The following is a 27,006-nucleotide window of genomic DNA, read 5'->3' as shown; positions in this document are numbered from 1 at the left end:
AAAGACAAAAGTCTTTCACAGGGCTGAACGTTTTCCCCAACAAAAGTCGCAGTGTAAACCCTCTCATTGCTTTGTCACTAAAAGGCAATTTTTGGCGACAAAATTGCCAGTGTAGACAAGGTCCAAATAATTATTAAATTCAGGGTCTGCATTCCCTCTAGGTCATGATTCACCAGGCTTAGAGGAAGAAAAAAGGAGAAAAAGCCAGCACTAATTCTATTCAGAAGGGATTGTGACACTCTACTTCACTAGAGTATCAGTATAACCAACCTATCATAGATACTTGTCCTGCTCCCATCATCATATCATTTGAACATCTCACAGTCATTAATGTGTTTATCTCCATTACATCCTCTTATCCTCATTTTAAAGTTGGAGAACTGAAGCACAGAGGGTATGTCTATACTACCACCCTAGTTCAAACTAGGGTGGTTAATGCAGGCAATCGAAGTTGCAAATGAAGCCCGGGATTTAAATATCCCGGGCTTCATTTGCATCTTGCCGGGCACTGCCATTTTTAAAGCCCCGGTAGTTCGGACTCTGTGCCCGCGGCTACACGCGGCACGGAGTAGGTAGTAAGAACTAGGCTTTCTAATTCTAACTACCGTTACTCCTCGTGTAGTTCGCCTAATTCGAACTACCTACCCCGTGCCGTGTGTAGCTGCAGGCACGGAGTCTGAACTACCAGGGCTTTAAAAATGGCGGCGCCCGGCAAGATGTAAATGAAGCCCGGGATATTTAAATCCCGGGCTTCATTTGCAACTTCGATTGCCTACATTAACCACCCTAGTTCGAACTAGGGTGGTAGTGTAGACATACCCAGAGAGACTCAGAGTGCATCTATACTGCACCACAGTGCTTTTTTTGTTTAAAAAAAAAAGGTGCCAGTACTCCAGGGGAAAAAGTTGTTAAACAACCAAATAATTTTAAAAAAGGGCGGTGTGAGGCTACATTACCCTTTAAAGAGATGCAGCCCCTTTAAGACACGTGGCCCAGCCGACTGTTGAACATTTGCACACAGAGGTGCTGGTATGCTCTGTTCTTTCCAGGTAAGCTCTGACCACGTACCGGGCAATATCATCACAAAAAAAGCACTGCTGCACCTTAACTCGAAATAAGACATGCAATTTGACCAACACAAATTCTGTATCTTATTTTGATACTATTTTGAAATAACTTATTTTGTCATTTGGCGCTGTCTACACAAATTTCAAAATAAGGTGCTATTCCAAAACACCTCTTACTCCTTGTAGAATGAGGTTTACAGGGACGTCGGAATAGCAAGCCTGAAATAACGGGCTTGCTGTGAAAACACGGGATAGCTATTTCAGAATCTTCTGGTATCCCAAAATAATGTTGCAGTGTAGACATACTCTAACTGACTTGACCAAGATCACACAGGGAATCTGGCTGAGCAGGGAATTGACTGCAGGTCTCCCAATATTAATACCCCAATGACAAGACTTTCCTTCCATTCCAAGACCATTATAAATAGAAGGTCACTGTAGCCAAGATCTCTATGAAAGGAATTTAACTGTATCCAAGTTTTCGAATAATACTGAACACCTATAAAACACTTTTCATTTTAGAAATATTAACTCCATCTGCAGCAGGAATATGTTCTGCTATACAATCTCTTTCATGAGCTAACAATGCTTCAGCCTCACTGTTCTAGTATTCACATACTTACCGCTACTCCTGTCTTAAAAAGGAGATAATGTACAGTCTGTGTAACATCTGCTGCATGCATTAGATTATGATAAGGATTTTTATGTTTGCTGTATCCAACTTCCAGGGCTTCCACAAAGGAGACAAGTGCAGAAATGGGAATCTAAAAAGGGAAACATGAAGTTAAATGCACTGAGGACAGAATTATCTTTAATTATTTTCATTCTTATGAGTAACTTTCAGTTAGTGCCCAACAATATGGTTTATGCTTCATAAATAAATAATACGCTAAAATGCCTTAGCAGACCCTGTAGGAACTGACAGTAAATCAAGACATTTACCATTCCTAATCACATTAGGGCTGAATCACACACACATATACATAAACAAGACAGCACTCTACCATGTGCCTGTTTGAAGACATAACTGAATGAAAAATAACAGACAGCCCTTGATTGATTGCCCCTGTGGAAATGCTTCAATCTAGGTCACAAAGTGTTTGTCTGTTCTCTCGTGACCCATTGTTATACATCATTGCTTCACAATTCATGGCCTATATTTGTAATGGTAACATATTACAACGTGACTGAAATACTGCATAAGAGAAGCATTATTTACCCAAGTCTCTGTTTAGTAACTCTTTGCCAAATTCTGCCTTCAGACACAATACAGATTTGCAACACTTACTTCAGTAGAAGTACTATGCATATACACGAGGGCAAAATTTAGCGGTTTCCTGGGAGGAGAGTGTCACTAGTCCCACCACACATTCAAGGCAATGACAACTTCTATTCCCCAATGTTTGTACCAAATGCTCAAACTACAGTTTTTGAAGTTCTTGTGCAGTAGCTATACTTTCAGTGGCACTACCAGCCAGAAGTAAACTATATATCACTTTCTTCTGTCTTGTATGTGCCAAGGAGAAAGACAGAATCTGACTAATTACCATCATATCCTCTTCAGATATGGAACAGTCTCTGAAGAAGAAGCACAAAGGGTGGGAGACTTCTGGGGCCCTTCTCAGAAGACAACAGTAGTGAGGAGAAACCTCTGAGCAAGACAAATGCTGGGAGTATGAATCAGAGAAAGAATTTGGCCAAGGCAAAAGGGTGAAAAGCCTTATAAGAACAATTGTTTTTCCTCGTGAGGCTTCCACCATTTTTGTTCAGTACCAGCATTCATTGAGAAGATTAACAAGGTTGGAATATAAAACTCATCTTTGACAGCTTCTGGACCTGGACACCACTAAGTCACCAATCTATAATTTTACTTTATGCTTGAGTGTTTAATTCTTTTCCCAAGCTATAAAATGCAAGACTCCAGAGAATGGAGATCAGTGGCAACATTCAGCATAAATAGTGCCCTGGAATAGAGGAGGAGGTCACCGCAAAAGTGTGAGTGAAAATGAGGGTGTGTGAATTTAGAAATAGTTCCAGTGGTGCATCTGTTACTTCCATTATTGAGACGGCCTCAAGACCTCAACACAACTGAAGGCTTGAAACATTGAAACATATGCAGAGCATTTGATTCATGCTCTGCATACGGCCAAAGAATTAATGTAAAGCTTGAGTGTCTGCAGGCAGTGTTCCCTCCAAGCTGCATGGCTGCATAGCTTCACAGGTGATTAATCAGCCCCACTCAGACAGTCAGTTTCATGCATGGAGCCCTGAGCCTCTGACTGGGCGGGCCTGATTAATCACCTGTGAAGCTCTTCTGTCCTGAAGCTTAGAGGGAACACTGTCTGTGGGGATGAGCAAATATCTGTCAAGAAACATAAGGGTGAAGTATTTGCCTGAATGAGGAGAGAGAGCTGGGTAAATGGACCCCCCAGATGTACAGTATCTCTCTGTTACTATCTCGTTAAGGGCTCTGGTCAATAGTACACAACTGTGCAGAAATGAGACTTGAACAGATCTGAAAGGCTGAATGAAGCAGACATCAGTAATAGGTTCTGTGAATAAAATGTATTTGAGAAAAGTGATAAAAGGGTTTCTGTGTTCTAGTTCAAGGATTTGATCATAGTGCTCACAAAACAACAAGCACTTGGGAAAAGACGAACCATGGATAGAGCGTCTTTCTGAAACATACAAATTTTAGTCAGAATAGACGTATCATGAATGTGGCATGCTTGGTAGGACGCAAGAGAAATATCAAATATTTAACTCTCAGGGAAGACCAGAAGGGGTCACATTTACTATTTAGATTGTAGCATCATCCACACTGAAGATGACACAGTGCCAGGATTATATTTGGCCTGACATTTTAAACCCTCTACATCCCACACGGATTTTAAAATAATGCATTCATTTTAAGTTACATCAATCATTCATTACCACTAAACATGAAGATGTAGCCAGTGCAAGTAGTTCAATTCAGTAATGCACCAACAAGTGACTCAGCACACAGGTGTGGAGTTGGACATTCTCAATATTCCAGGCAGAGTATAGAGAGGATCTGTCTTTAAAATTAAAGTTATTTAGTGATAGACTCATCAAAGCTGTAATCCAAAGATGGGCAATGTAGACAAGTGAATGGGCCTAACTAACCTCCCAGACGAAGGTAGTTTGGCTAACTATGCTTGCACACCTAGAATTTGCGAGGTGTCGCGATTGATCCATAGCAGCGTTTTGATTGAATACAGAGGGACCGCACAGCTCACACAGTCAATATTGTGTGCAATCAACACATACCTCACGTCATGTGCCCTTCCACTATGCATGTGTCACTTTAGCAATATCGGTGAGAAAAAAACTATGTGGACAGAAACCAACAGAATCTTGCAACCCTGCACGTAGGCATTGGCAAGGTAAATATCTTGTGGGCCACACAGAGAACCCGATGGGCCACATGCAGCTCTTGGACCACAGGTTACCCACAACTGCCGTAATCTCTATCTTGATGAGGGACTAAAGTACAATGTAGCAATCTCTTGAAATGGTGAAAACACCACTCATTCCTGAAGTGTAAAATGTGACTGAAGCATATTCGAGAACTGTGATACAAAAAGTCCAAGGGCCTGTACCTGAACCCAATGAAGTCTACAGAATTTTTCTTGTTTACTTTGAAAGGACCTATTTGGACCCCAGTCTACTGCAGGATTGTAATACAATTAAATGTAGAATTTCAACAGACATTTCTGTGGACAGAGAAGTATTATAGTCATACTAACCATGGCTACTGCTCCAACACAGTAAAAGTTACAGTGTGGATGAAACAGACATTGAATGAAGTTTGAATTTATTTCTTTCAATTAACGTCTGTGGATTTGTGAAGAAAAGACTTAACACTAATTTACTAACCTTGAAACGGCTAATCAGATCATAGCGTGTGAGAAGTTCATAGAAAATGAATTTCAGTGCATGATCCCCACTAGCATCGTTTAGTGCAAATACATCAAAGGACCACTTGTCTACATTCTGCAAAGTGAGGGAAAAGTTTGTTAATACAGTCATTTCTTTTTAAACTTATAGCACAATTTCTTACACTTTAAAACTATACCAATCAGAAATGCATCACTTTGCGGGATATGAAATCAATTCATATCTGGATTCATGCTTCTGGATTACTCAAATTTCATTTAATGTTCTGTTTTACTCTGCAATGGGTTATGATCATAGTAGATCTGGCATGAGTTTAGCAAAGAATGTACATTCAAAAATTATTTTTTTCAATTATGGTCATTCATGATATCTACCATGGGCGGTGGGTATAAGAGAAAGGGGAAGGCAAGGCCTTCCCAAATTGCCAGTCTGGCTTCCAAAATCAATTGTCCAAAATGAGTGTTCCAGAAATTAGGCCTAACTGGAGAACACGTTTATGAAGGGACGGCTATTCCATCTGGTACTTCTTTTTAGCATTCTTTGGTGAGAAATTATCAGAAAAACCTGGTTGCAAACAAACACAACAGAGACAGGAGAACAAATTACCACCCAGCTCCATCCTGTGACCCTAGGATCTACCATAATACTACTGACCCATGTCGTTCTAATTCTGAGAGATATTCAGGTCAAAGTAGAATCCAGATGATATCACTACTTCCCTCAACTCAATCCCAAGTGGAATGTGAGACTGACTGACTGAGTCACGCACACACACTGAATCCTTTTCCTTCTACACCTTGTTTTGTCTTTTTCTCATCTCTCTCCTTTTGCCTTCCATCTAACAAATGTCTGGCTTAGCTGCCCAAGATTATGTTTTACAACACTGCCATAAGCTTTGACTGGCATGGCAGATACAAGTAGTGCCCTCAGCAGCTCACTGCTGGTCATAGGCATGCGCAGCACATTTCATTAGGGTGTGCACCCAGGGAATTTTATTTTTTATTTTTTTTAAAGGCGAACATTTATTGGCTACTCAATCATAAAGGACATGCTGCGAGCGAACGCGGGCTTTCTATACATTTCTACATTCGGCGCTTATTGCATAATACAACAATCCATACTTTAAAACTAAAAGAGCGTATCATGCGATGAAATTAAAACGCAAAGCCACTTTTTTTGAGATATTAAGGTGTGCCTTGGCACACCCGGAACACCCCCTGTGCACGCCTATGATGCTGGTACGAGTTTGCTAGGTCTCAGAGCAGTTAATAAGATCATACAGCCTATCTGTATTTCTCCAGCAACGAGGTTCCAACTTAAACTTGGAAGCTGCATTTTCTACCTTTGCTGTTTGTTTATCCTCCCTCTTATGTATGTTTGTCTTGTTTTGCCTTCTAGGATACAGGATTGGACTTTAACAATTGTTCCAGACTCTCAACTCTGGGTGCGTCTACACAGCACCCTAAACTCAAAATAAGATACGCAATTTGCATTATGCAAATTGCGTATCTTATTTTGAATCTATTTCAAAATAGCTTATTTTGAAATTTGGCACATCTACACGACACCAAATTTAGAAATAATGAACCATTTCGAGCCATCCCTTATCACTCATGCAATGAAGTTTACCAGGATGGCGAAATAGGGCACCTGTTATTTTGAAAAGTATTTTGAAATAACAGGAAGTTTGTGTAGACATGGAGTAGCTATTTTGGGATACCTCTGGTACCCCAAAATAGCTGTGCAGTGTAGACGTACCTTTTGTCTCTTGTCTCTAAAAATGCCTGTTATCATTACCTTTAATATCATCTAAAAGACTGTCAAACAGGAGGCTATTCCTTCTAATGATTCTATAGCTAAAAGGAAAGGGAACCACAGATGCTGTTAAAATGAAAACCTTATTAAATATTTTACATTTCAAATGTTTTAGCAGTTTTTCCTTTTCTGCACCTTTAATAAGAGGTTAAATGGATTTTTAATAGCAAATTTGCCAAGGTATTAAACAAGCAGAGGTCTCTCTATACCACAATGCAAACCTTGTTGAAAACTGTTTAATGTTGGACACTGACTATGTCATGTTAACATCTTTGGCTCTTTGGGTCCATATATTCCAACTAAATTAATACAACAGACCAAGACACAAAGCGCACAAAGTGTTTACCAACTAGTGTACATATTTATTAGTACAATTACAATACCCAAATACACCTGGAGTATTCAGTGGGTGTATGCAGACTGTTAAGTCATATGGAGTCCTGCAGCATCTCCCATATCTTCCCTCCCCAGTTTGCTATTTAACACTGTCCTATTAGTAAAGCCAATTTCAAATACTATTTGGGGGGCTCTATGCAGCCTAGGGGCCCCTACCTGAACACAAAAGTTTAACTTTATCTTTCAGTAGTTTTATACATTAGAGAACAGTATCAAAAGTCAAACATTCAATACGTGTTACCTGTATATTTAATTATGTATATTTCATTATGCTCAATGCCCATCATAATGCTCTTATAATTTTAATGTCAGGAAGCCCACAACCTTTTAAAGGGGTGGGGTTTATTTCAGTAGCAATTTAAAGACATGAAATGAATACAAATATATAAAGTTGTAAGGAATAGTGGGGAAACAATTAGGCAATCTCCCCTCCCACTCCCACCCTCCTGTAATGCTGGAAACCAGATTTTAATACCACTTCTACATCAGACATGTTATTGAATATCCAAGAATTAACATGAACCTAATTTTCTTCAACTTTTTTTCACTAAACATTCCCTCAGGCTCTCTGGAAAACTACAGACTAGGAGAAAAATCACAGTAGTCTTAACAGCCAACACTGGTAAGAGGGGTAAATATCCACATTCAGTTGGGAAATTTTTTTTCCAGGTCCTTCTACTGAGTTATAAAACATGTGGCAAATTGAGGGTAAAGAGCTGGTGAGTCCTGTAGAAATAAGCCTTAATCTTAAGTTAAAAGACTCAGTTCTGCAAGATTCTGAACACTCTTGCAATGCACTGAGCACCATTGTCATATATTGATGTCAGTGGGAACTGAAGGCTCTCACCCCCTTGTGGGATAGAGCCTATTTTGAATGAGAGGGGGCCCTCTGATGGGAGGAAGAGGCAGTTGCCCAGGGCCTGTCAATTCAAAAAAGGCCCAGAGCTGCTGGGCCACTCTAAGTGCCACTACCATGGAAGAGGTGGCAGCTGGAGCCCCAGGTCCTTTAAATCATGCCTGGGCACTGCATGATACACTCTGAGCAGTTCTGAGGGCTGCCTGGTGCAAGGGGTAGGGGATTGGCCTGGTGTGCTCTGGACACCTCTGAGGGCTGGCTTTCCCAGCCCCGCCCCTTCTGCTCGACGCCCTGCCTCTTCTGGGAGCAAAAAGCCTGACCCTCCCCCGCCCTTGTCCAGGGCCTGTCAAGTCTGTTGGCACCCCTTGTCTAAGGGTAAGGTGTTTTTGAAATGTTGCATGCCTTTCCCTCCTCTCCCTAGCAAAATGAGTTATAGGCAGGAAAATGACAAACAGATCAGCAGAGCCATCATGTATGGCCTGGGACCAGCTTTCCTGATTTCTGAGAACTTTGTGGTGCTGCCAGAATAAGCATATTCCTGCATACCTGAATTACAGTCCTTTAACTGCGCATGAAAGATTTACGTCTTTAAATTGGAAGTTACCCTTCACACACAGTCTCTGTTGCAAGTTGGCTCCCAATTCCCCAAGGCACTTTAACCGAAAAAGAAAGATGATTGTATTTTATTTATGCATGTGTACAGATGACTTTGGCACCACATCCAAGGGATGGGGAAAGGAATCAGCTAGATATAACATTATGATGAGTGTTGTTAAACAACAGACAGGGTGGGGTATATGCCTTCACTTTTAGCAAGACTATAAAGTCTCTTTGGAAATTGCATTTGCAGCCAATGGAGTAAGGATAATTTACACCAGATGAGGATCTGTCCCTTAAGATCAGTCCTGAAGGAAAAGATGCAAACAATTCTTATAAGCTTTAAGTGTCATACAGCCATTACCCAACTAGCAGGGCAGTTAAATAAGATCAAAACACTATGATAGCATCTGATCATAATTTGTGCCTGATCCCAAAAACCTCTTGTATGCAGACCTTCTCCTGTAGTGAATGGTGATGGATATAGAGTCCTCAAAGGATCAAGCTTGTGCTTCAGAGTGAAAAACACACAAAGAGTCTGCTGAATGTCTCAGAAATAGGCAGAGACACAACAGGGGACAATGGGGATTCGGATCTGCCCTCACTGAGTTTACATATCTTGGTAAATCAACTTCTGCACAGCAACTGATTTTGCAAGCACTGAAGACAGGGTCAAGCTCTGCAGGAAGTGATTTGTGGACTGAGTCTTAGGAGGGAAATCAAAAATTGTGCTTTTGGTTTTTGAAATGTTATCACTATGGTAGGCAGGAGAAGCAATTAAGGGTAGAAGTTCCCCCTGCAAAAGACTAAGTCCAAACTCTTTGAGCTATTCATGAAAATTGGGGGAAGCAGGAGAGGGGATATGGAGGAACAGGGCACAAAGCATCCACCCAGTCCTTTTAAGAGAACTGGTTGTAAGTGTTTATTTTATTTCATAAGTCACTGAGACCAGTCAGGGAAACAAACAAACAAACTAATAAATAAAGTACATATATACATTCATAATTTATACAAATATTAGATTATTAAAATAATTTAATTTTAAAATTAAAATAAGAATCATCATAATAAAAATAACATTGTCTTGATTATGACTTCATTTTGAGTTTTGTCATAGATTTCTACAGCCCTGAATGGATACAAAATTCATATCCACATCCACATCTGTACCCACGAAAACGAGTCAGAGATATCCACATTCGCATCCATGGATGAGAATATCTGTGGATATAAAGCAGATATCTGCAAATGTGCAGGATTCTAGATACAAAATTTGTATCTGCATCCTTATCCAGATCTGCAAAAATGAGCCACAGATATCTGCATCTACATCTGGTAGATGTAGATATCCACAGATATAAAGTGAATATCTTCATTTTCGCAGGGCTCTAAAGATTTTAAGTGATAAAGTTATTGTGTCCCATGAAAAACTAGGACTGACCTCGTACATATGATGGTCTCTATATCCCAGGAACTTTGAGAACACTTGAAATCTCCCACTTTAATGCCAGCAATCAAAACACTAGTTTTAAGGGTTTTTTTATAACTACAAAATTATGGATCAAAATGTGTCCTTACACCAAATATAATTTACAAGGAAAAAAGAGGCTAGAGGAATGAGGGATCAGCATGACAAACAGTGTTTGAAGGGAAGAGGAAAGTTGAATGAGTGTAGACCCTCTCAAAGCTGTTCCGTTGCTCTAAGTACTTGCCTATAAAAACACATAGTTCCCAGCAAGGTACACCATGAATCTGCAGTAGGTTGTCACTGTCTAACTGTTCTTATCCACCCTGCCAGTGCACATTAACAGTCCACTAATGCACTTTGATCTAGTCCTGTTTTAAAGAGGACTAGATCAACTGGCAATGCGGGGGTCATTAGGGTGCACAACAACAGATAGATAGTGACAGGTTATTGCAGGTAGATTCATTCACACCCCAGCTTGTTGCAAACTAACCGTTCATGTAGACAAACCAAAAGTGAAGGTAAACCGCACTTCTTCAGTGTTTCATGAAAAAAAAAATCATTCAGAACACGCAGAGTGAAATCCCGACCCCGTTGAAGTCATTTGGGAGTTTTGCCATTGACTCCCCGGGGGGCTGGATTTCACCCAAAGAAGAAAACCAGGCCCATAATGCCCTACATTGAGGCAGGATTTCAAAATGCCAGGGCCTCACTGCTCTCCTGTGATGCAGGGAAATAGCGTTTCTTCATTTTATGTATGAAGAAGTTGAAACAGACGATAATTCTGGGCTAGATCCTGCTCCAGCTATTTGAAAGGGACTTATTCTATTAACTTCAAGTGGAGTATGTTCGGGTGCCACATGAGAGTCTGTGGTAGAGATGGAAAACAAATCTAGGCCTTCTGTCTCACAATCCAATGCCTTAAACCCAAGCCTACTGTTCAGCCCTTACTTTGGTGAGTCTATAATAAGAAGTAAAACACTCCCTCCCTCCTACCTGTGCCTGTTTCCTTTTCAGTCCATTTTGTTTTATGAACTGCAAATCATTCTCACTGAGCAGAAGAGAGGGAGTAATAGCCGCTCTCTGTCTCACCATTACTGGCAGGATAGAAACATTTTATAATCACTATGGAGTGTAAGTGAGAGGCAGGCTACTGTGTTTTGTTGCTGCTGCAGGCCCCATTATCATTATAGAACAGTCATAAGAAAAAGGCGAAAGTTTCTACAATGTCTGGAGCCACCTGTCCAATACTGGGGTCAGAGCTGCACAGCTGGAGCCAGAATTCCCTAGCTGCAGCCAGGACTGGAGCTGGGCAGCTGGGGCAAGAGCTGCATGGCCACTGCTGCCCCCTGCTACTTCCCAGCTGTTGGGGCCAGATTTTCCAATTGAGCCGCCCACCCCTCACACACATGGGGCTCCCGGATGAGTCACCCCTCTCCCCTCTGCCCCTCCACTGCACTCCTGCCCCACAGCCAGACCTCCCTATACCTGCACTCTGTGGTCAAGGAACATCTGTGGTCCTGCCGGATCATGGATGTTGCTGGACCAGAGTCTCCTGGTTAAGGGAGGTACATTCTTTGCGTGCTCCACGATATTCCAGTTTCCAATATCTTGCCCCTTCTGCAACATCTCTTATTATCGAAAGCCTCTGTTCTCAGATTGCTACATTGGGTCCACAGCTCTGGGATCCCTTTGGATTCATCAACACAAAGGTCTTATTAGCCATGGCAGAAAAAAGTAGCACATAGCATACACACAGAACGACTGTGGCCTGCTCTTGGGCATCATTTTTTTTGCTTCAGAAGTAACATAACTAGGGTTGCATGATGACTCAACCTTTGGCTGGCTCAGGAGTAGCAGGTAATACACCCGGTTGACATGGGAACAGTTTTTCTTGAAGAATGTTTCACAGATTTTCCACTTATCTCTATGTGGTAATGGGATACGGAACATTATTTTGCCAGATTCAATCCAGCAGAGGCTGGTAAAGAAAGTTACTACAATCTGGTGTGAAGACTGCTTGGTGGTTGATGGTGTCCATGTGTAAGTGTCCACTTCCCATGAACAAGCAAAAACAAAAGGAAAAACTATGTAGCACTTTAAAGACAAACAAGATGTTTTCATAGGTGATGAGCTTTCGTGGGCCAGAATGGCCCATGAAAGCTCAACGCCTATGAAACCATCTTGTTAGTCTTTAAAGTGCTACATAGTTTTTCCTTTTGTTTTAGAAAGAACAGACTAACACGTTCTATTACCATGAACATTCAGACATCTTTTCACTTGGCCTAACTGGCACTCTTATTGAAATTGCTCTCTTGCTCTTTCTCTCTGGCTCTTTCTCTGAACAGTTTATCCTAAACTATTATACACTTTTGTCCTAAAGAAAGGAAGGTTTAAGTCCTAAGTGAAGAAGGGAGACAAAGTCAGAGGTACCTCTGTCTCATTGTGAAGGGTGGGTTATCCAATTTACGGACAGGTGATGAACTGCTAGCTAAACTACAGTGCTGGCTTGGCAGAAATTCTTCAAAGCATACTTCAGCTCAACACAAAGAAAGACAAAGATTTGTGTTGACTCTCTCATCCCTAATATAATAGAGACCAGTAAAAAGGCATTATCCATTACCATTACTATATCATGCCTGGGTTTTCTCAATAGTTCACATAAACGGCCAGTGAGTTCACGAGCTCCATGGTCCTTGTTGACATGAACAGTAATCTCAAGCATAACACATCTTCACCGAATAACTCAGTCTTTCCATGTTAAAACACACACCTGGGAACAAGTCACTCCTCAGTTAAGCTCAAGGATTGTAGTATCCTTTATTTACTATCAAAGTCTCAAGTTGATTCCCACTCAGTTCTGTTTCCATGAGTATTGTAATTTCCCACAGATCAATGGTCTTATCCTCCCAGGCCTCTTTATCATTTGAAATTGGCCAGATTCTTGAACTGTTTTTTTTCTCAAGAGAAAGAATTTTCCCACAGGTCAGTAACCAATTAATGTCTGTGAGTGGGAGAATTAAAAGACCGGACCCCACCAAACCATAATACTTTACCACCATCTGTTAAATGACACTTTCAGCAGCATTACCTTCAGCACTCCAATCACAGCTGGTGGGTAGCTCAGGCCAACCATATTTGATGTCCGTCTGTACATTCTACCAAGATAAAGTAAATAAAATGAAGAGAGAAAACAAAATAGAAGAACCAAGGATTCATCAAAGTTCTTTTCAAGAGACGTTATACAGTCTAGAAAAAAAGACTGTAATTCTTCTTTCATCCTTCCCTGCACATATCCTCCATCTATGTATTAGATTATTAAGGATTACCTTAATTTTCCCCATTTTACAGACTTCCCACTCCACAACACATACTATGGCCACAGTCTTCCGGGACAAAAAAGACTAGATAGGATTTCTCTCAGCATCTGCCAATGCCTCATCTTGATCAAGCAGAGGGGCAGTTTTTCAGGAATATAACACTTCCCTATTCTCCCATAGCAACTGCCCACAATGGATCTCTCAGGGTACGTCTACACTACAGCGCTAGTTCGAACTAACTTAGTTCGAATTAGTTAATTCGAACTAAGCTAGTTCGAACTAGCGCATCTAGAACTAAAAACTAGTTCGAACTAGCGTTTTGCTAGTTCGAACTAGCGCGTCCACACTGATTGGACGCAGGGGGGCATTTAAGGGCAGCTGAAACCGGTTCTGGCAGGGCATCAGGTCAGCAGTTGCTTTGTGTGGCTGCTGTCTGAGGCTATCTGAGGCTCGTGCTTAAAGGGACCCCCCCTGGACAGCCGGTTCTCAGCTTTTCCTGCTTGCTTGCCAACCTCGCCGAGGGACAGCAAAGCGTCGGTCTCTGTGCCCGTCTGTGTCGGTGCTTCCCTTCGGGGGGTACTGCCGCAGGTGGCAACATGGAGCCACGGCTCGCCCTGCACCTTCTGGTGCACGTTCTGGACTTGCTACTGCAAGCCTGCCAGCAATGGCTCGAGGCTGCCTGGCACCACCTGGGGAACGTCAGCCCCCTGCCTCTCCGCCTGGCCGCCCTGGGGGCCGTGGAGGAGCCGCGGCGGCGCCCCGGCACCGGCGTGCCCCGCCGCATCTGGCGTCTGGACACCAGCAGCGACTGGTGGGACCGCATCGTCCTGGAGCGCTGGGACGACCGACAGTGGACCCAGAACTTTAGGATGAGGAGGGACACCTTCCTGGAGCTCTGCGAGTGGCTCGCCCCTGCCCTGCAAAGAAGGGACACTCGCATGAGGCCCGCCATCCCCCTCCAGAAGCGGGTGGCCATCGCCCTCTGGAAGCTCTCCACGCCGGACAGCTACCGATCCGTCGGGAACCAGTTCGGCGTGGGGAGATCCACTGTCGGAGCAGTGCTCATGCAGGTACGGCGCTCGTCGGCCACCGAGCCGGGGGGGAGGGGGGCTGCGAGGAGGGGATGGGCCGCCCCAGGGACAAAGGGGGGGGCGGGAGGAGGCGAAAACGCCCCGCACCGGAGGGGTCGGGCTGTCCCGGCCGTACTACACGCCGCCAGGGGGGTTGCTTCCGGGAGTGGGGCGCGGGGCACTGCCAGGGCATGAATGCTCCCAGCCACCCGGGCGCCCCACTGATTGACGCTTTGCTGTGTCTCTCTCCGCAGGTGGTCAAGGCCATCAACCGGGTGCTGCTCCGCAGGGTGGTCCGCCTCGCCGACCCGGATGCCGTCATCCGGGGATTCGGCGCCCTCGGCTTCCCCAACTGCGGGGGGGCCATCGACGGGACGCACATCCCCATCCGTGCCCCGGAACACCAGGCGTCCCGGTACGTGAACCGCAAGGGGTACTTCTCCGTCATCCTGCAGGCCGTGTGTGACCACCGGGGACAGTTGACGGACATAAATGTGGGCTGGTCCGGCAAAGCACACGACGCCCGGGTGTACCGGAACTCCTCCGTGTGCCAGCGGCTGCAGGACGGGACCTTCTTCCCCGACCGCCACATCAGGGTCGGGGACGTGGACATGCCCGTCTGCCTGGTGGGGGATGCCGCCTACCCACTGCAGCCCTGGCTCATGAAGCCCTACACGGGACACCTCAATCCCTCCCGCCAGGCCTTCAATAACAGGCTGAGCAGGGCCCGCATCGTGGTGGAGGGGGCCTTCGGGCGACTGAAAGCCCGCTTTCGATGCCTCCTCACCCGTCTGGACCTGGCCGAGCACAACATCCCTCCCGTGGTGGCGGCATGTTGTGTGCTCCACAATTTGTGTGAGCGGAAGGGGGAGGCTTTCTTGCCAGCCTGGATGGCTGAGGCTGACCGCATGGCTGGACACTACGGTCAGCCCCGCACCGCCGCCGTCCGGGAAGCCCAGCGGGGGGCCATCCGGATCCGGGAAGCCCTGCGGGACAGCTTCCAGGTGGAGGAGGAGGAGGACTGACCTCTCCCTGCATGCCCCACCGGGGCCTTCTTCCACCCTACCCCCCCCCTTCCCCTTTCCCCTCCCTATCTACTGTACAATAAAGACACCTGTTTTTCCAACAAAAACGTCTGTTTATTTCAGAGAACTGGGGTGGGGGAGGGAGGAATGAAGGTGGGAGAAGGGAGGGGGAAACCTGGGACGAGGGAGCTGGAAGGGGAGGGGAGGGAAGGGAGGAAGGGAAAGGAAAGCTCAGGGGTGGGAGTCTGGGTGCCTCTCCCGTCTCGCCACACTGCGGGTCCGGGGGCGTCGGTGGGGAATGGTTGTGGAGGGGGGGGCAGAGAGGACAGGGGGTGTGGAGGAAGCAGGAGCGGAAGCAGGAGCGGAAGCAGGAGGAGCAGGAGGAGCAAGAGGGGGAGCAGGGGGAGCAAGAGGGGGAGCAGGGGGAGCAAGAGGGGGAGCAGGGGGAGCAAGAGGGGGAGCAGGGGGAGCAAGAGGGGGAGTAAGAGGGGGAGCAGGGGGAGGAGGAAATGGAAAGCGGTCTAGCAGGCTCTGGAGGTGGCCTCGCAGGGCACGGCCCTGCTCCTCCAGGGCCTCCAGACTCCTCTGGCGCAGCCTGAGGTCCTCCTGGACCCAGTGGTCCTGGAGACGGAGCTGTCGGTCCAGGAACCGGAGATGCCGCCTCTGGTAGTCCTCCTGGTTCCTGGCTGTCCTGCTTGCCCGGGCGCGGGCGGCTGCTGCAGGCGGTGTGGTGCGCCCTGCAGTCCCCGGTGCTGCAGCTGTGGTGCAAGAAGACCAGCGGTCAATTACCCCAGGGGCCCAGGTGTGTGAAACCCAGCTCCCCTCTGCAAGGCCAGGGCCCCTGCAGGATCCCCAGCTGCTGCTCCGTAGTGGGCAAGGCCCAGGCGCACGGTCCCGGGGCTCCCTCTCGCCCCAGCCCCCCGTACACATAAGGGGAACACGAGGGTACTCACAGGTGGACGCCTCCCCGGCCTCTGATGATGCAGGCGAGCGGCTCTGTGGGGTGCCTCGGGGGTCCCGGGTCCTGGGAAGGCTGGCGGCAGGCTCCTGGCTCTCAGAGCCCTCTTCCTCCTCCTCGGTGTCCAGGAGCGGTCCCTCTGCCCCGGGGTCAATCACGTCCCGGGGGGCAGGGACGGCATGAGGCCCCAGGATGCGGTCCAGGGCATGGAAGTGGGGGCAGGCCTCCGGGTCAGCCCCTGGCAGGCAGGCCCGGGAGTAGGACTGCCGCAAGTCTTTAATCTTGCAGCGCACCTGCTCCCGGCTGCGCTGGTGGCCCCTGGCGGCCAGGCTGGCAGCCATGCGTCCGTAGACGGCCGCGTTCCGGTGGCTAGTGCGGAGATCGTGGACATTTGAGGCTTCCCCCCAAACCTCGATGAGGTCCACGATCTCCGCACTTGACCAGGCGGGCGCCCGCCTTTTGCGCCCCCGGGCAGGCTCCCGGGAGCTGCCAGGCTGGTCGTGGGGAGCAGTGGAGGGCTGGGAGCCCTCGGATGGCTGGCTCATCCTGTGGCAGGTGCAGGCTGTGCAGGCACGGGTGCTGGCAGCCTTGCAACTGGCACAAAGTGAGTAGCCAGCCCGTGGCCCTTTAAGGGCTCCGGGGCCGGGAGGGGGGCAATAGAGTTTCCCTGGTGTTGGCCAGAGTGGCCACCAGGGAAACCTGGGAAGCCTTAGCCTCCCACTAGTTCGAACTAAAGGGCTACACAGCCCTTAGTTCGAACTAGCTAGTTCGAACTAGGCGTTAGTCCTCGTAAAATGAGGTTTACCTAGTTCGAACTAAGCGCTCCGTTAGTTCGAATTAAGTTCGAACTAACGGAGCGCTAGTGTAGCGCATAGGAAAGTTAGTTCGAACTAACGTCCGTTAGTTCGAACTAACTTTCTAGTGTAGACATACCCTCAGTCCTTTCTGGCCCAGGGCAGAATGCTTTTCAAATAGAGCTTTTGTAAACATGTCAAGTCAGTTGACTGGACTTATTCAGCTCCTGTATGGTATAGCTTTTCCTGTGGATTATTTTGGTCTTTTATATGAAAGCTCCATGCAGTCTTGTGTTGTTTATCTGTGTAGGTGTATCCAAAGGGTTTAATCAGAAAAGCTGGATAAATAACAGATTTGGGGGGGAGGGTTACTGTCAAGTCCAAAACTTCAAAACAAATATTTGCTTTAGGTTGAACCAAAAGTGAAAAAAAAAATCGGTGAATTAAAACATCAAAAATGTAGATTTGGGTAACATGAACTATTCTGTTCAACAGAAAACTAAATGCTTAAGTTCAGTTTTGAGACTTTTTAATGTTTTTGAATTTTTAAAAATAAACAAAAGAAATTGTGAAGCAGAAAGTCATTTTGAACCCCTCCTCCCAAAATTGTAACACTTTCTTTGAAAATGTCAGAACAAATGTTTTGAATTTTCCTGAATATGTTGTTTTTTTCTCTAAACAGCTCCATGAAACCAACACAAATTTTCAAAACATTTTAGTGTTTTTTCCTGAAAAAGTTTAGAATAAAAGATTTTGCCCGACTCTAGTAAATGGCACCAAAGTAAATTCAACAAAGTACCTGAGCATGTGTTAGGGGTGAAGAATATGCTCAAGTCCCATTGACTTTAATGGGTTTGTACAAGTGCTCAAAGTTAACCACATACTTCAGTGCTTTGCTGAACAAGACTATAGGGGATTGATTACTTTACCCTTCTCTACATGCAAAGAATGTAAGAGCCAATGGAGATACATTTACACAATTATTACCAGTGACAATTATACCATATATGATTTCCCAGGCCTTCGGTAAATTAAATATTTCAATAACTGGTAATATTTGAATAAACGTTTTAAAGAAGTAATTGAAAAAAATGACAAAAAGTTGAAAAATAATAAGTGCTAGTTTTGAGACCTTTGAAATTAAAACAACTTTGAAATTTTAATTTTTCCTCACAAATATAGGTTTTAATCCATTACCCATCTCTGATCATGTGATTTAGATAACTGTCCTTGAATTCTGAACAACAGATGGTAGAACATGCAGTAATCCACTGATTATTTGTTATGAGCTGTTCGTGAACAACACACAGGCTCTAGGATGTTCATAAAATCTACTTACTGAACAATTGCAAATACTGACTACATCTGTAAAAAATAATTCAAAAACAGAAAAAAATGCCAAATGCATTGAGTAAATGGTTTTCAACAAATACTTTGGTGGTTGGGATACATAGTAGAGCTTGTCAAAATGGTGAGATATGTTTTCTGAACTAAAGCATTGACTAGTGCACCAGCATATCTTTTAGACACGTGCTGGTATTCTTAACACATGTATGACAAATTTCTGAATATGCAAATATATTGATAGAAATCATTCTATAAGTATGTTGGAAGAAACCACCATGTTTCTATGTGGCCAGTGGTATAATGGCTACCAAAGCTGTCTAATGGACTCTAATACCGTGAAGATTGGTAGATCATCAGTGAAATTCTGATAAACAGTATTGTTAACTTGCTATGATAGACGTGAACAACTCCTATTAAAATATACTATAAAAAACAAAATATTGTAAAATGCTACAAAAAAGTTCAGTTAATATTCTGATAGTCCAGTTCTGCCCTACCATAAGCGCATTCAATATCACTGTATATAACTGGGATGTGTCTGCTTACACGTTGTCTGAATTTGGCCCTGAGTATATAGGCTGTACCTCCCTTAACCGGGAATCTCTGGTCTGGCAACATCTGTGGTCCAGCATAGACCATGGACGTTCCTTGCCCACAGAGCCCAGGAACAGGGAGGTCTGGCAATGGGGCAGGAGTGAGTTAGGGGACACTGGCAACCCAGTGTGTGGGGGGGGGCAGGGGAGAACGGGCGACATAGTGGGGAGTTCTGGCCCCAGCAGCAGCTATGGAACTCCAGTCCCAGCCCTCTGCCCAAGCCCTAGCAGTGCAATTCCAGCCCCAGCCATAGAGACTGGTAGCTGCTGAACTATGGCCCCGGCTGCGGAGCTCCAGCTGTGGCACTCTACCCCGGCAGCAGTGGAGCCAGCAGCATCTAAGTAACCCCAGGGAGTGGAGGCAGTAGCAGGGGAAGGCTGGAACCCTCGCCCGGTGGCAAGCCAGGCCAGGAGGGTAGGGACATTCCCTGGTCCGGGAAATCCCCTCGTTCGGGACCAGTCAGGTCCTATGGGTGCTAGACCAGCGAGGTCCAACCTGTATATAAGCTGTATCTAAACTACATTCCTCTTTCGAAAGAGGAATGTAAATGAGGCCGATCAAAAATTCAAATGAAGTGTGGATTTACAAATCTCAAGCTTCATTTGCATAATCGCATGAGAGTGCTTTTTCAAAACAAGGTTCTTCAAAAAAGAAACCACAGTCTAGATAGGGTTCTTTCAAAAAAAATACCCCTTTTTCGAAAGAACCCGTACACCTCAATTTTTCAGGAGTACGGGTTCTTTCGAAAAAGGGGTTTTTCCCCCCGAAAGAACTCTATCTAGACTGTGGTTTCTTTTTCGAAAAACCCTTTTTTGAAAAAGCGCTTTCACGCGATTATGCATATGGAACACAAGATTTGTAAATCCGTACTTCATTTGAATTTTCAATCGGCTTCATTTACATTCCTCTTTCGAAAGAGGAATGCAGATTAGACGTGCCATATTTCATATATGTGACTCCATATTCTGTTTTGAAGAAATAGAATGTTAGGAAAGGGAAATTCCCCACTAAAGACAGGGGCAACATTAGAAGTTGGACACTGGGCCTTCCTGTATCCAGCAAACAGCAAAATGTTTTCAAAGGTTCCAATATTTGAAATTAGGTTCCATCTAGCTCAACAGGTGTGAATTTGTGCAAGCTTCAGGAATCAGCAATGGAGAAAACTGAGGGAGTTTTACTGGGTTGGTAGACTCCTGAGTTTTGAATCTTTAAACTGATTATAGACTGGATATTCTCAATGACTCCTGTAGTTCAAGCTGGGGATGAAGAAATATAGGTTTGATTTGGTTTACACTAGCCAACTGTCCATCATTTATAAGTTTTACTGGACCACAGAGACAGAGTTATATGAGGGACTGAATTGACCTCTTATTACTATCAGAGGAGTATCTGAAGCCATGTATTCTCTTCCTCCCTTTGGCCCCTGAAGGCATAAATTAAAAAAAGGGGAAAAGCCAAAATGATACTAGTTATAATACTAGATCTGTATTATGCTAATAACGGATGCCTATGTGAAGATTCCATTTATGATCAATTATTTAGTCCCAGTTTTCCAGTCCTTACTCAGCTCTATTTGACAATAAAAGCAAAATAAAAATCGCCTTCTTCTAATATTAAAACCGACAATCTGTGGTGCCAGCCACTGAAGCAGAATAATTAAATCTTCCTTTACCTCTCCACGAATATCCCAGCTTGCACAGCATGGACAATGCTCCTGAACCGTGGCTTTTCTTCAGACCTTTTAAGCATCATCCCCATCTGTCGCGTAAAGGTGGAGGCCAACCAATCTCGGACCTCAGAGGGCACGGAGTCTGACTGAATATCACTGAGCTCATCTTCTGTGTCCAATAAACGCCTGGAGGGGAGCGGAAAATGGGCAAATGGAGGGCTCTTAACACAAGTTTATTACATCTCAGACACACTCTAATTAAAACAGTTGTTAAAAATTTACTCTTTAAAAAAATCCCTAATAGAACACATTTTTGAGAATCAATAACAGATTGTTTATTTTCTTGCATAGCCCTATGCCAGATTGTGAAGCTCACTCTGAGGCTGATAAACAAGAGAATCAGCACACTGACACAGAGCTCCATTACTCTCCTGTGATTTCTCATTGTCAGCTTTTCAATAGTCATAATCCCCATTTTGTCATACGTTTTAGCTGATTGAGATTTATAACATTTCCAAATGACAATCAGATGATCACTTCTTTTTAAGTTTTGGACATTTTGCCCAAGATGCTTCTGCAGAAGTAAATTTAATTCTGGTGAAATGGCTTGGCATGATCAATTTGGCAGAAGTCACCTATTTATGCACGTCAATGGGTAGAAGCAGAAGTTTGCCAAACTAGTTAGCCTCAGTCCTCACGTGGATGGCTACCTTAAGAGGATAGTTCAGATCATGGACTCTCACCTAAGAATGATAGCAACTGTACCTGTCACGGAAACCATTAGACTTCTAGTTTCCCAATTGATATGTAAACTACACCTTTGTTTGGATAATACAAAATATCAATACACAGGAGTAGTTAACTCACCTAGTTTCATCAATGTATACTGATTCAAGTACAGTTGCTGCATATTCCAAATTCTTTTTTAGGTCTACAACTGAAGCCTCTCCTCTCTCTAGCTGCTTTACCAAAGACCGCAACCTAAGAGAGAAAAACAAGAACCTGGTTAATACTGAGAGAAATGTGTTTGAGCTTGAATAGAAGTTCAAAATACAGTCCAACATAAAACCTCATAATGCTGGCACAGATACAGCAAAGTTCCTTTTAGTATGTTCATAAGAAAACAAATGTACTTTTGAGAGAGTCTGAGGACTCCTGTCCATGTTAAGGTGACAAAATACTTCCCTTCTTGAGAAATGTGTTGTCTTCTCTGAAAGTTCAGGTCAACTAAGCTATGGAGTTCAGGGATGTGAGTGCCATTAGCTATGCCAGCATAAACCCATAGCATAAACCCAGCTAGATCATCAGGAGAATGCTTCTGTTGAATCAGGTGTTGTTCTGACAGTGCCAGAAGAACACCCTTTGTTGCTGTAGGCCAGAAGTGGACAATACAATGATGGTGGTTCACGGTTAGTGTCTGGCAGGCCACTGATGCTGTATTTACTTGCACCTCCACAGGTACCAGTGATTGCCGCTCCCTTTGGCCATGGATTGCCTTTCTCAGCAATGGGAGTTGGAGAGGCACAGGTAAATAGCAGGGGCAGCCCACCAGAAGCTAACCCTGGTGGACCAGATCTGACTCATGGGCTGGTATTTTCCCACCCCTGCTGTAGGCTGTGTCTACACTACAAAGTTATGCCGGAATAGTTATGGCACCTTAGTTATACACCACTATAGACCTTGTAAGGTAGACATGGCCCAAGACATAAGGGCAGGGGTGGGCAATAATTTTTGGTGGGGGGCCACTCCAAGATTTTGGAAAGTCAAGGACCACATTTTTCTGTGGAGGAGGTGCAGGGTCTAGGGTGGAGATTGGGTGCAGAAGGGTACATGGGGTAAGGACTGGGGTGCAGGAGATAGTGTGAGGTCTGAGAGGGAGTTTGGGTGGAGAAGGGGGTTGTGACTTGGGGCAGGAAATTGGGGTGTAGAGCCAGGGAGGGAGTAAGGGTGCAGGAGAGGTCTGAGAGGGAGTTTGGGTGGAGGGTTTGGATGGTGACCTGGGGCGAGGGATTGGGGTGCAGAGTCTGGGAGGCTGTTTGGGTGCAGGAGAGGATTCTGGCCTGGGGGAGGACTGTAGAAGGGGTTAGAGGGTCTGGGTGGGAGTTGTGACCTGGGGTAGGGAGGTGCAGAGAGTTGGGATGGTGACGTGGGGGAGATAGTTGGGATGTGGAAGGGCAGGGGTGCCAGGGACAGTCTCTGACTGGGAGGCACTTATGTAGGCCTGCAACACCACCAAGGCAAGCTAGGCTCCCTGCCTGCTTCAGCCCCACATCATTTTAAATTGCAGGCTTGTTCCCTGCACATGGTTCTCAGCTCTGGGAAAGGAAAGAGGCTTGTGCAGCCCCCATCTCCCAGGCCAATCTCTCAGGTCCTATTGGCTGTTTGTTTCCAGCCAATGCAACCCGAGAAGTTGGCTGGGGTCAATTTCTATTGGCTGGTTGTTTCCTGCATATAGGAGCTGAGGACTGGGCTGTGGGCTGGGAGATCGCACGAAGCCTCCCCCTCCCAGCAGAGTAGAGAGCCCCATAGACTGTTCTTTAAACCGCAGCAGCTGTATGGCTGAGGTTCCCGGCAGGGTGGCCTGAGGGCTGGATCCAGTGGGTTGGCGGGCCAGATCCAGCCCCCCCCCCACCCCCAGCCATATTTTGCCCAGCCCTACATAAAGGCTTAATCCTATGAGATACTAATATTCTACAACCCCCACTGAAATCCATGAGGACTAAACATACTCAGCTCCTCACATTATTATCCAAGATAGAGAAGTTTCACATTAAGCTTAGAAAGAGCAGTAACTTCACTGATGTATCTGTTGACAAATACTGTCATTTTGCTGAAGACCAGTGTTGTATCAAGTAGCATATATTTTGGAAATATTACAATGTAAACATTAGAAAGATTTAGGATTGCCACACTTAATGGCCTATTACAACACAAACTTACCCCCAGTTTTCACACTCTACATTAAAAAATTGCCAACTGAAATGTTTCAAATTAAAAAAATTACACTGAAAATATAACACTTTTTAAGTTTTCCATTGTTAAAGTAACACAAAACCAAAAATACTTTGACTTTTGAGGTTTCCCCCCTGCCTGCTTTCTCCCTCTTCCCCTCCTTTTGCAGTGGCAAACTAGAAAAAGATGGAAAATAATTAAAGAGAGTGGGAGGGAAGGCACCAAAAAATTTAAGTGACAAAAAATTCAATCAAAATATTTACATTTCAAATAACTGACAAATCATTCCTTTTCAAAACATGTGGGGGAAAATTCAATTATTTTGTGAAAAGTCTTCACTATTTTTAAACAAGCTCTAATATTAAAATATTACATTTAAACAGTCTAGCTCATGAGTTACAATCCACTCTGAGTAATGTAGACAGCCACATATCCTTCCCTGTTTTCCTACTGCACTGGGGAAGGAAATACACAGTACTGGCCCCATTTCTATTATCAGGGCTATAGCCAGTATGAATCAATATACCATGTACCTCTCTGGACCTGCCTTGTTCTCCAGAATCTCAATTTTCATTTAAAAATCATTAGGATAGTCTCTAGCTTTTATGGTTGCAGCTGAACTTGTAGAAAGTCTGGAACAATGATTCTGAGAACTGTGACCTGCTCCGATGCATCTCAGAAGAAGTGTAAGTGGGCTGCCCAGTCATCATTTACATGACAGAACCATTAAATATTTCATTCCTTATATAAGAAAGAAGCTGAAGGATCCTTAGGGTTCCCAACCTCTCATCTTTATCCTGGAGTCTCAAGGAATTAAAGATAAACATGTAAGTAGAAGATTATGTCACACGATGAAGCCCCCAGAAATACAGCCATCCAAAATTGGCAATCCTAAGGGTCGTTGACCAGCACAATTCACTTGAGTGTTGGTAACTCAAGTGGGCAGTATTTTTGGATGCACAAAAACTTATTTTCCTCCTAATTAGGAGGTTTCCTTCTAAAGGATCTCTGCAACTAAAGGGAAAAGGAACAAAAAACCAAGCTGTTAACAGGAAAGCCTTGCTTGCTGCTTTGCATTCCAAAAGCTTTAGCTGTTTTGCCCTTTCCTGTATATTTAATGCAATGTTACAAGGTTTTTTAATTATGTCTTTGCCACTGAGGTAGTAAGCAGGCTGAGGTCACCACATCAGATGACAAACAATCTAAAACTGTTTAATATTTGACAGTTGCAACAGCAGGGTCATGTTAATACCTTTGATTCTTTGAGCTCTTCAGTCCATCTAAATTAATATGACAGAGCCAAGCAGAGCCCCCAGTCTCACTAAGGAAGAGAAGCCAAAAACCCCATGGGAATATTATGTTATGTACAGCTAGGCAGTCTACTGCGAACAGTGACTCACATGGGCAGAGCCTGGAAGAGTTCTATCACCTTTTCCCTCCCTTGCCCCCCACCAATTCAACTCCTCTTACACGTCTCTCTTTCCAAACTATGCATCTGGAAGGGAGGTATGCTAGTAATGCAAAGCAATTGTGTTTGCCTTGCTAGTCTGGCCAGGCTGAAGATTTACCATCTGTTTGTCGTGTTGTAAGTAGTGTTACCACCTGAGAAATAAATGGCTACCTTCATTACTGGCCCAGATGCCCTTTACCACATCAGCACAGAAATCAGAATATTTGCTGTGTAAGAGCTGTCACCGTGTTTGCCTGAGCAGACATAAAATAACAAACAAAAATATAAAAGACTACTTTTGACCTAAATGAAATAATACATGCCTAATATTTTAATCATGTTTTCTATTTCTTGTTAGTGATTTTCATGGTGCATCTGATTTTAGGGATGTCTAAACTCATCATAGAATCATAAAATATTCGAACTGGAAGGGACCTCAAGAGGCCATCAAGTCCAGTCCCTTGCCCTCGTGGCAGGACTAAGCACCATCTAGACAATCCCTGATAAGTGTCCGTCTAACCTGCTCTTAAATATGTCTAGTGATGGCGATTCCACAACCTCTCTAGGCAATTTATTCCAGTGTTTAACCACCCTCACAGTTCAGAAGTTTTTCTAATGTCCAACCTAAACCTCCTTTGCTGCAGTTTGTTGTGTTGTTAATTTGTATTTTTATAATTAGATTTTTTTTGCAACAGCATCGATTTAAAATTTGTTTTTATTTTATTGTGTGCAATAGCCTATGGCTAAAATTCAATATCAATATACTAAACTACATCTTCCCATACATCCTCCTCTTCCTTTATGTTGGCATGGACAGTTTGGCCCTTAACTAGTAATCAGAAGTACTACCTGTGTAAGGTAGATGAGCTAACATTGCAACAAGGACATGAAGTTTTTCATTTCTTGCTATTTATTTCATTGGCTGAAGCACACAGCAGGTCTAATCCAGAGAACCTTTAAAATTTGTATTAAATTCTAGTACAATGAGTAGCTATTACTTTATGACACCCACATCCATCATACAAAAAGATTACACCGAGTACACTGTGCATCAATCACCTGGTAAACCAGAAGAAAAGTTGCTTTAATGGAATGGTGTGTCAAAATCAATGTTTCTTGAGTGCAAAAAATTACATTCTCTTTGCTTCACCATTCATTATCTATAAATACCTCTGCTTTATCTAGAAGTCGCTGCTGCTGCCTATTCCCTGTACTAAATATGAGTCCAGTGACATTATCCTTAATGTACTACATGCAGCTATATTTGGTTGAAACAGTTCTGACTAAATCATCAATTAGATTAGGGCCAGAATGAACTGCTCTCATGACCGCTGAATGGCACTGCCATAGTCCTATTGCAGTCAACCTGTGGAAGGAAGTTCTATCCATTGTTAGTAAGGTGATCAAATGTGGCCTGTAGGCAACGACAACTGCATTTTGTCTTAACTACATTTTGTCTAAGTATCATGTCATAAGAACACAGCCCCACACTGTTTCTGATATCACTATGAAGCCAGCTTGTTGATCAAGTCAACAAGTGTCTATGGAGCACTTGGTGGTGAACTGGTGACAAGATACCAGCTCCTTTTCCTTATTCCATTTACTTAACTGCATTAAAATATAGCTAAAACACATACAATATTTCCTAACAAGACTTTACTGTAGAAAAATGTGCCGAGGTTGGCAATTTCGTTGTTGAGCTATCTTACA

The 27,006-nt window shown here is 44.2% G+C and overlaps 1 protein-coding gene across 7 annotated transcripts in view; it reads right to left on the bottom strand.

The window, feature by feature from the left end:
• PDE1C (phosphodiesterase 1C) overlaps positions 1-27,006 on the bottom strand; it is a 439,666-nt gene that overhangs the window by 100,135 nt on the left and 312,525 nt on the right. For all 7 annotated transcript variants that reach the window (XR_016348931.1, XM_006124030.4, XM_089776557.1 and 4 more), the window contains 5 exons: positions 21,762-21,875; positions 20,898-21,080; positions 13,209-13,275; positions 4,968-5,084; positions 1,691-1,831 (listed from right to left, as the gene is read on the bottom strand). Coding sequence is in view for 6 of the 7 variants with exons in the window: in XM_006124030.4 (XP_006124092.3) it covers positions 1,691-1,831; positions 4,968-5,084; positions 13,209-13,275; positions 20,898-21,080; positions 21,762-21,875 (622 nt within the window). In the remaining variant the exon portion in view is untranslated. The remainder of the gene's footprint in view (positions 1-1,690; positions 1,832-4,967; positions 5,085-13,208; positions 13,276-20,897; positions 21,081-21,761; positions 21,876-27,006) is intronic.

This window comes from Pelodiscus sinensis, chromosome 2, assembly GCF_052426305.1.
Source record: "Pelodiscus sinensis isolate ZL-2025 chromosome 2, ASM5242630v1, whole genome shotgun sequence".
Taxonomy (NCBI): domain Eukaryota; kingdom Metazoa; phylum Chordata; order Testudines; family Trionychidae; genus Pelodiscus; species Pelodiscus sinensis.
The sequence above is the reverse complement of the archived record's forward strand: the minus strand, read 5'-3'. Positions and strand labels throughout refer to the sequence as shown.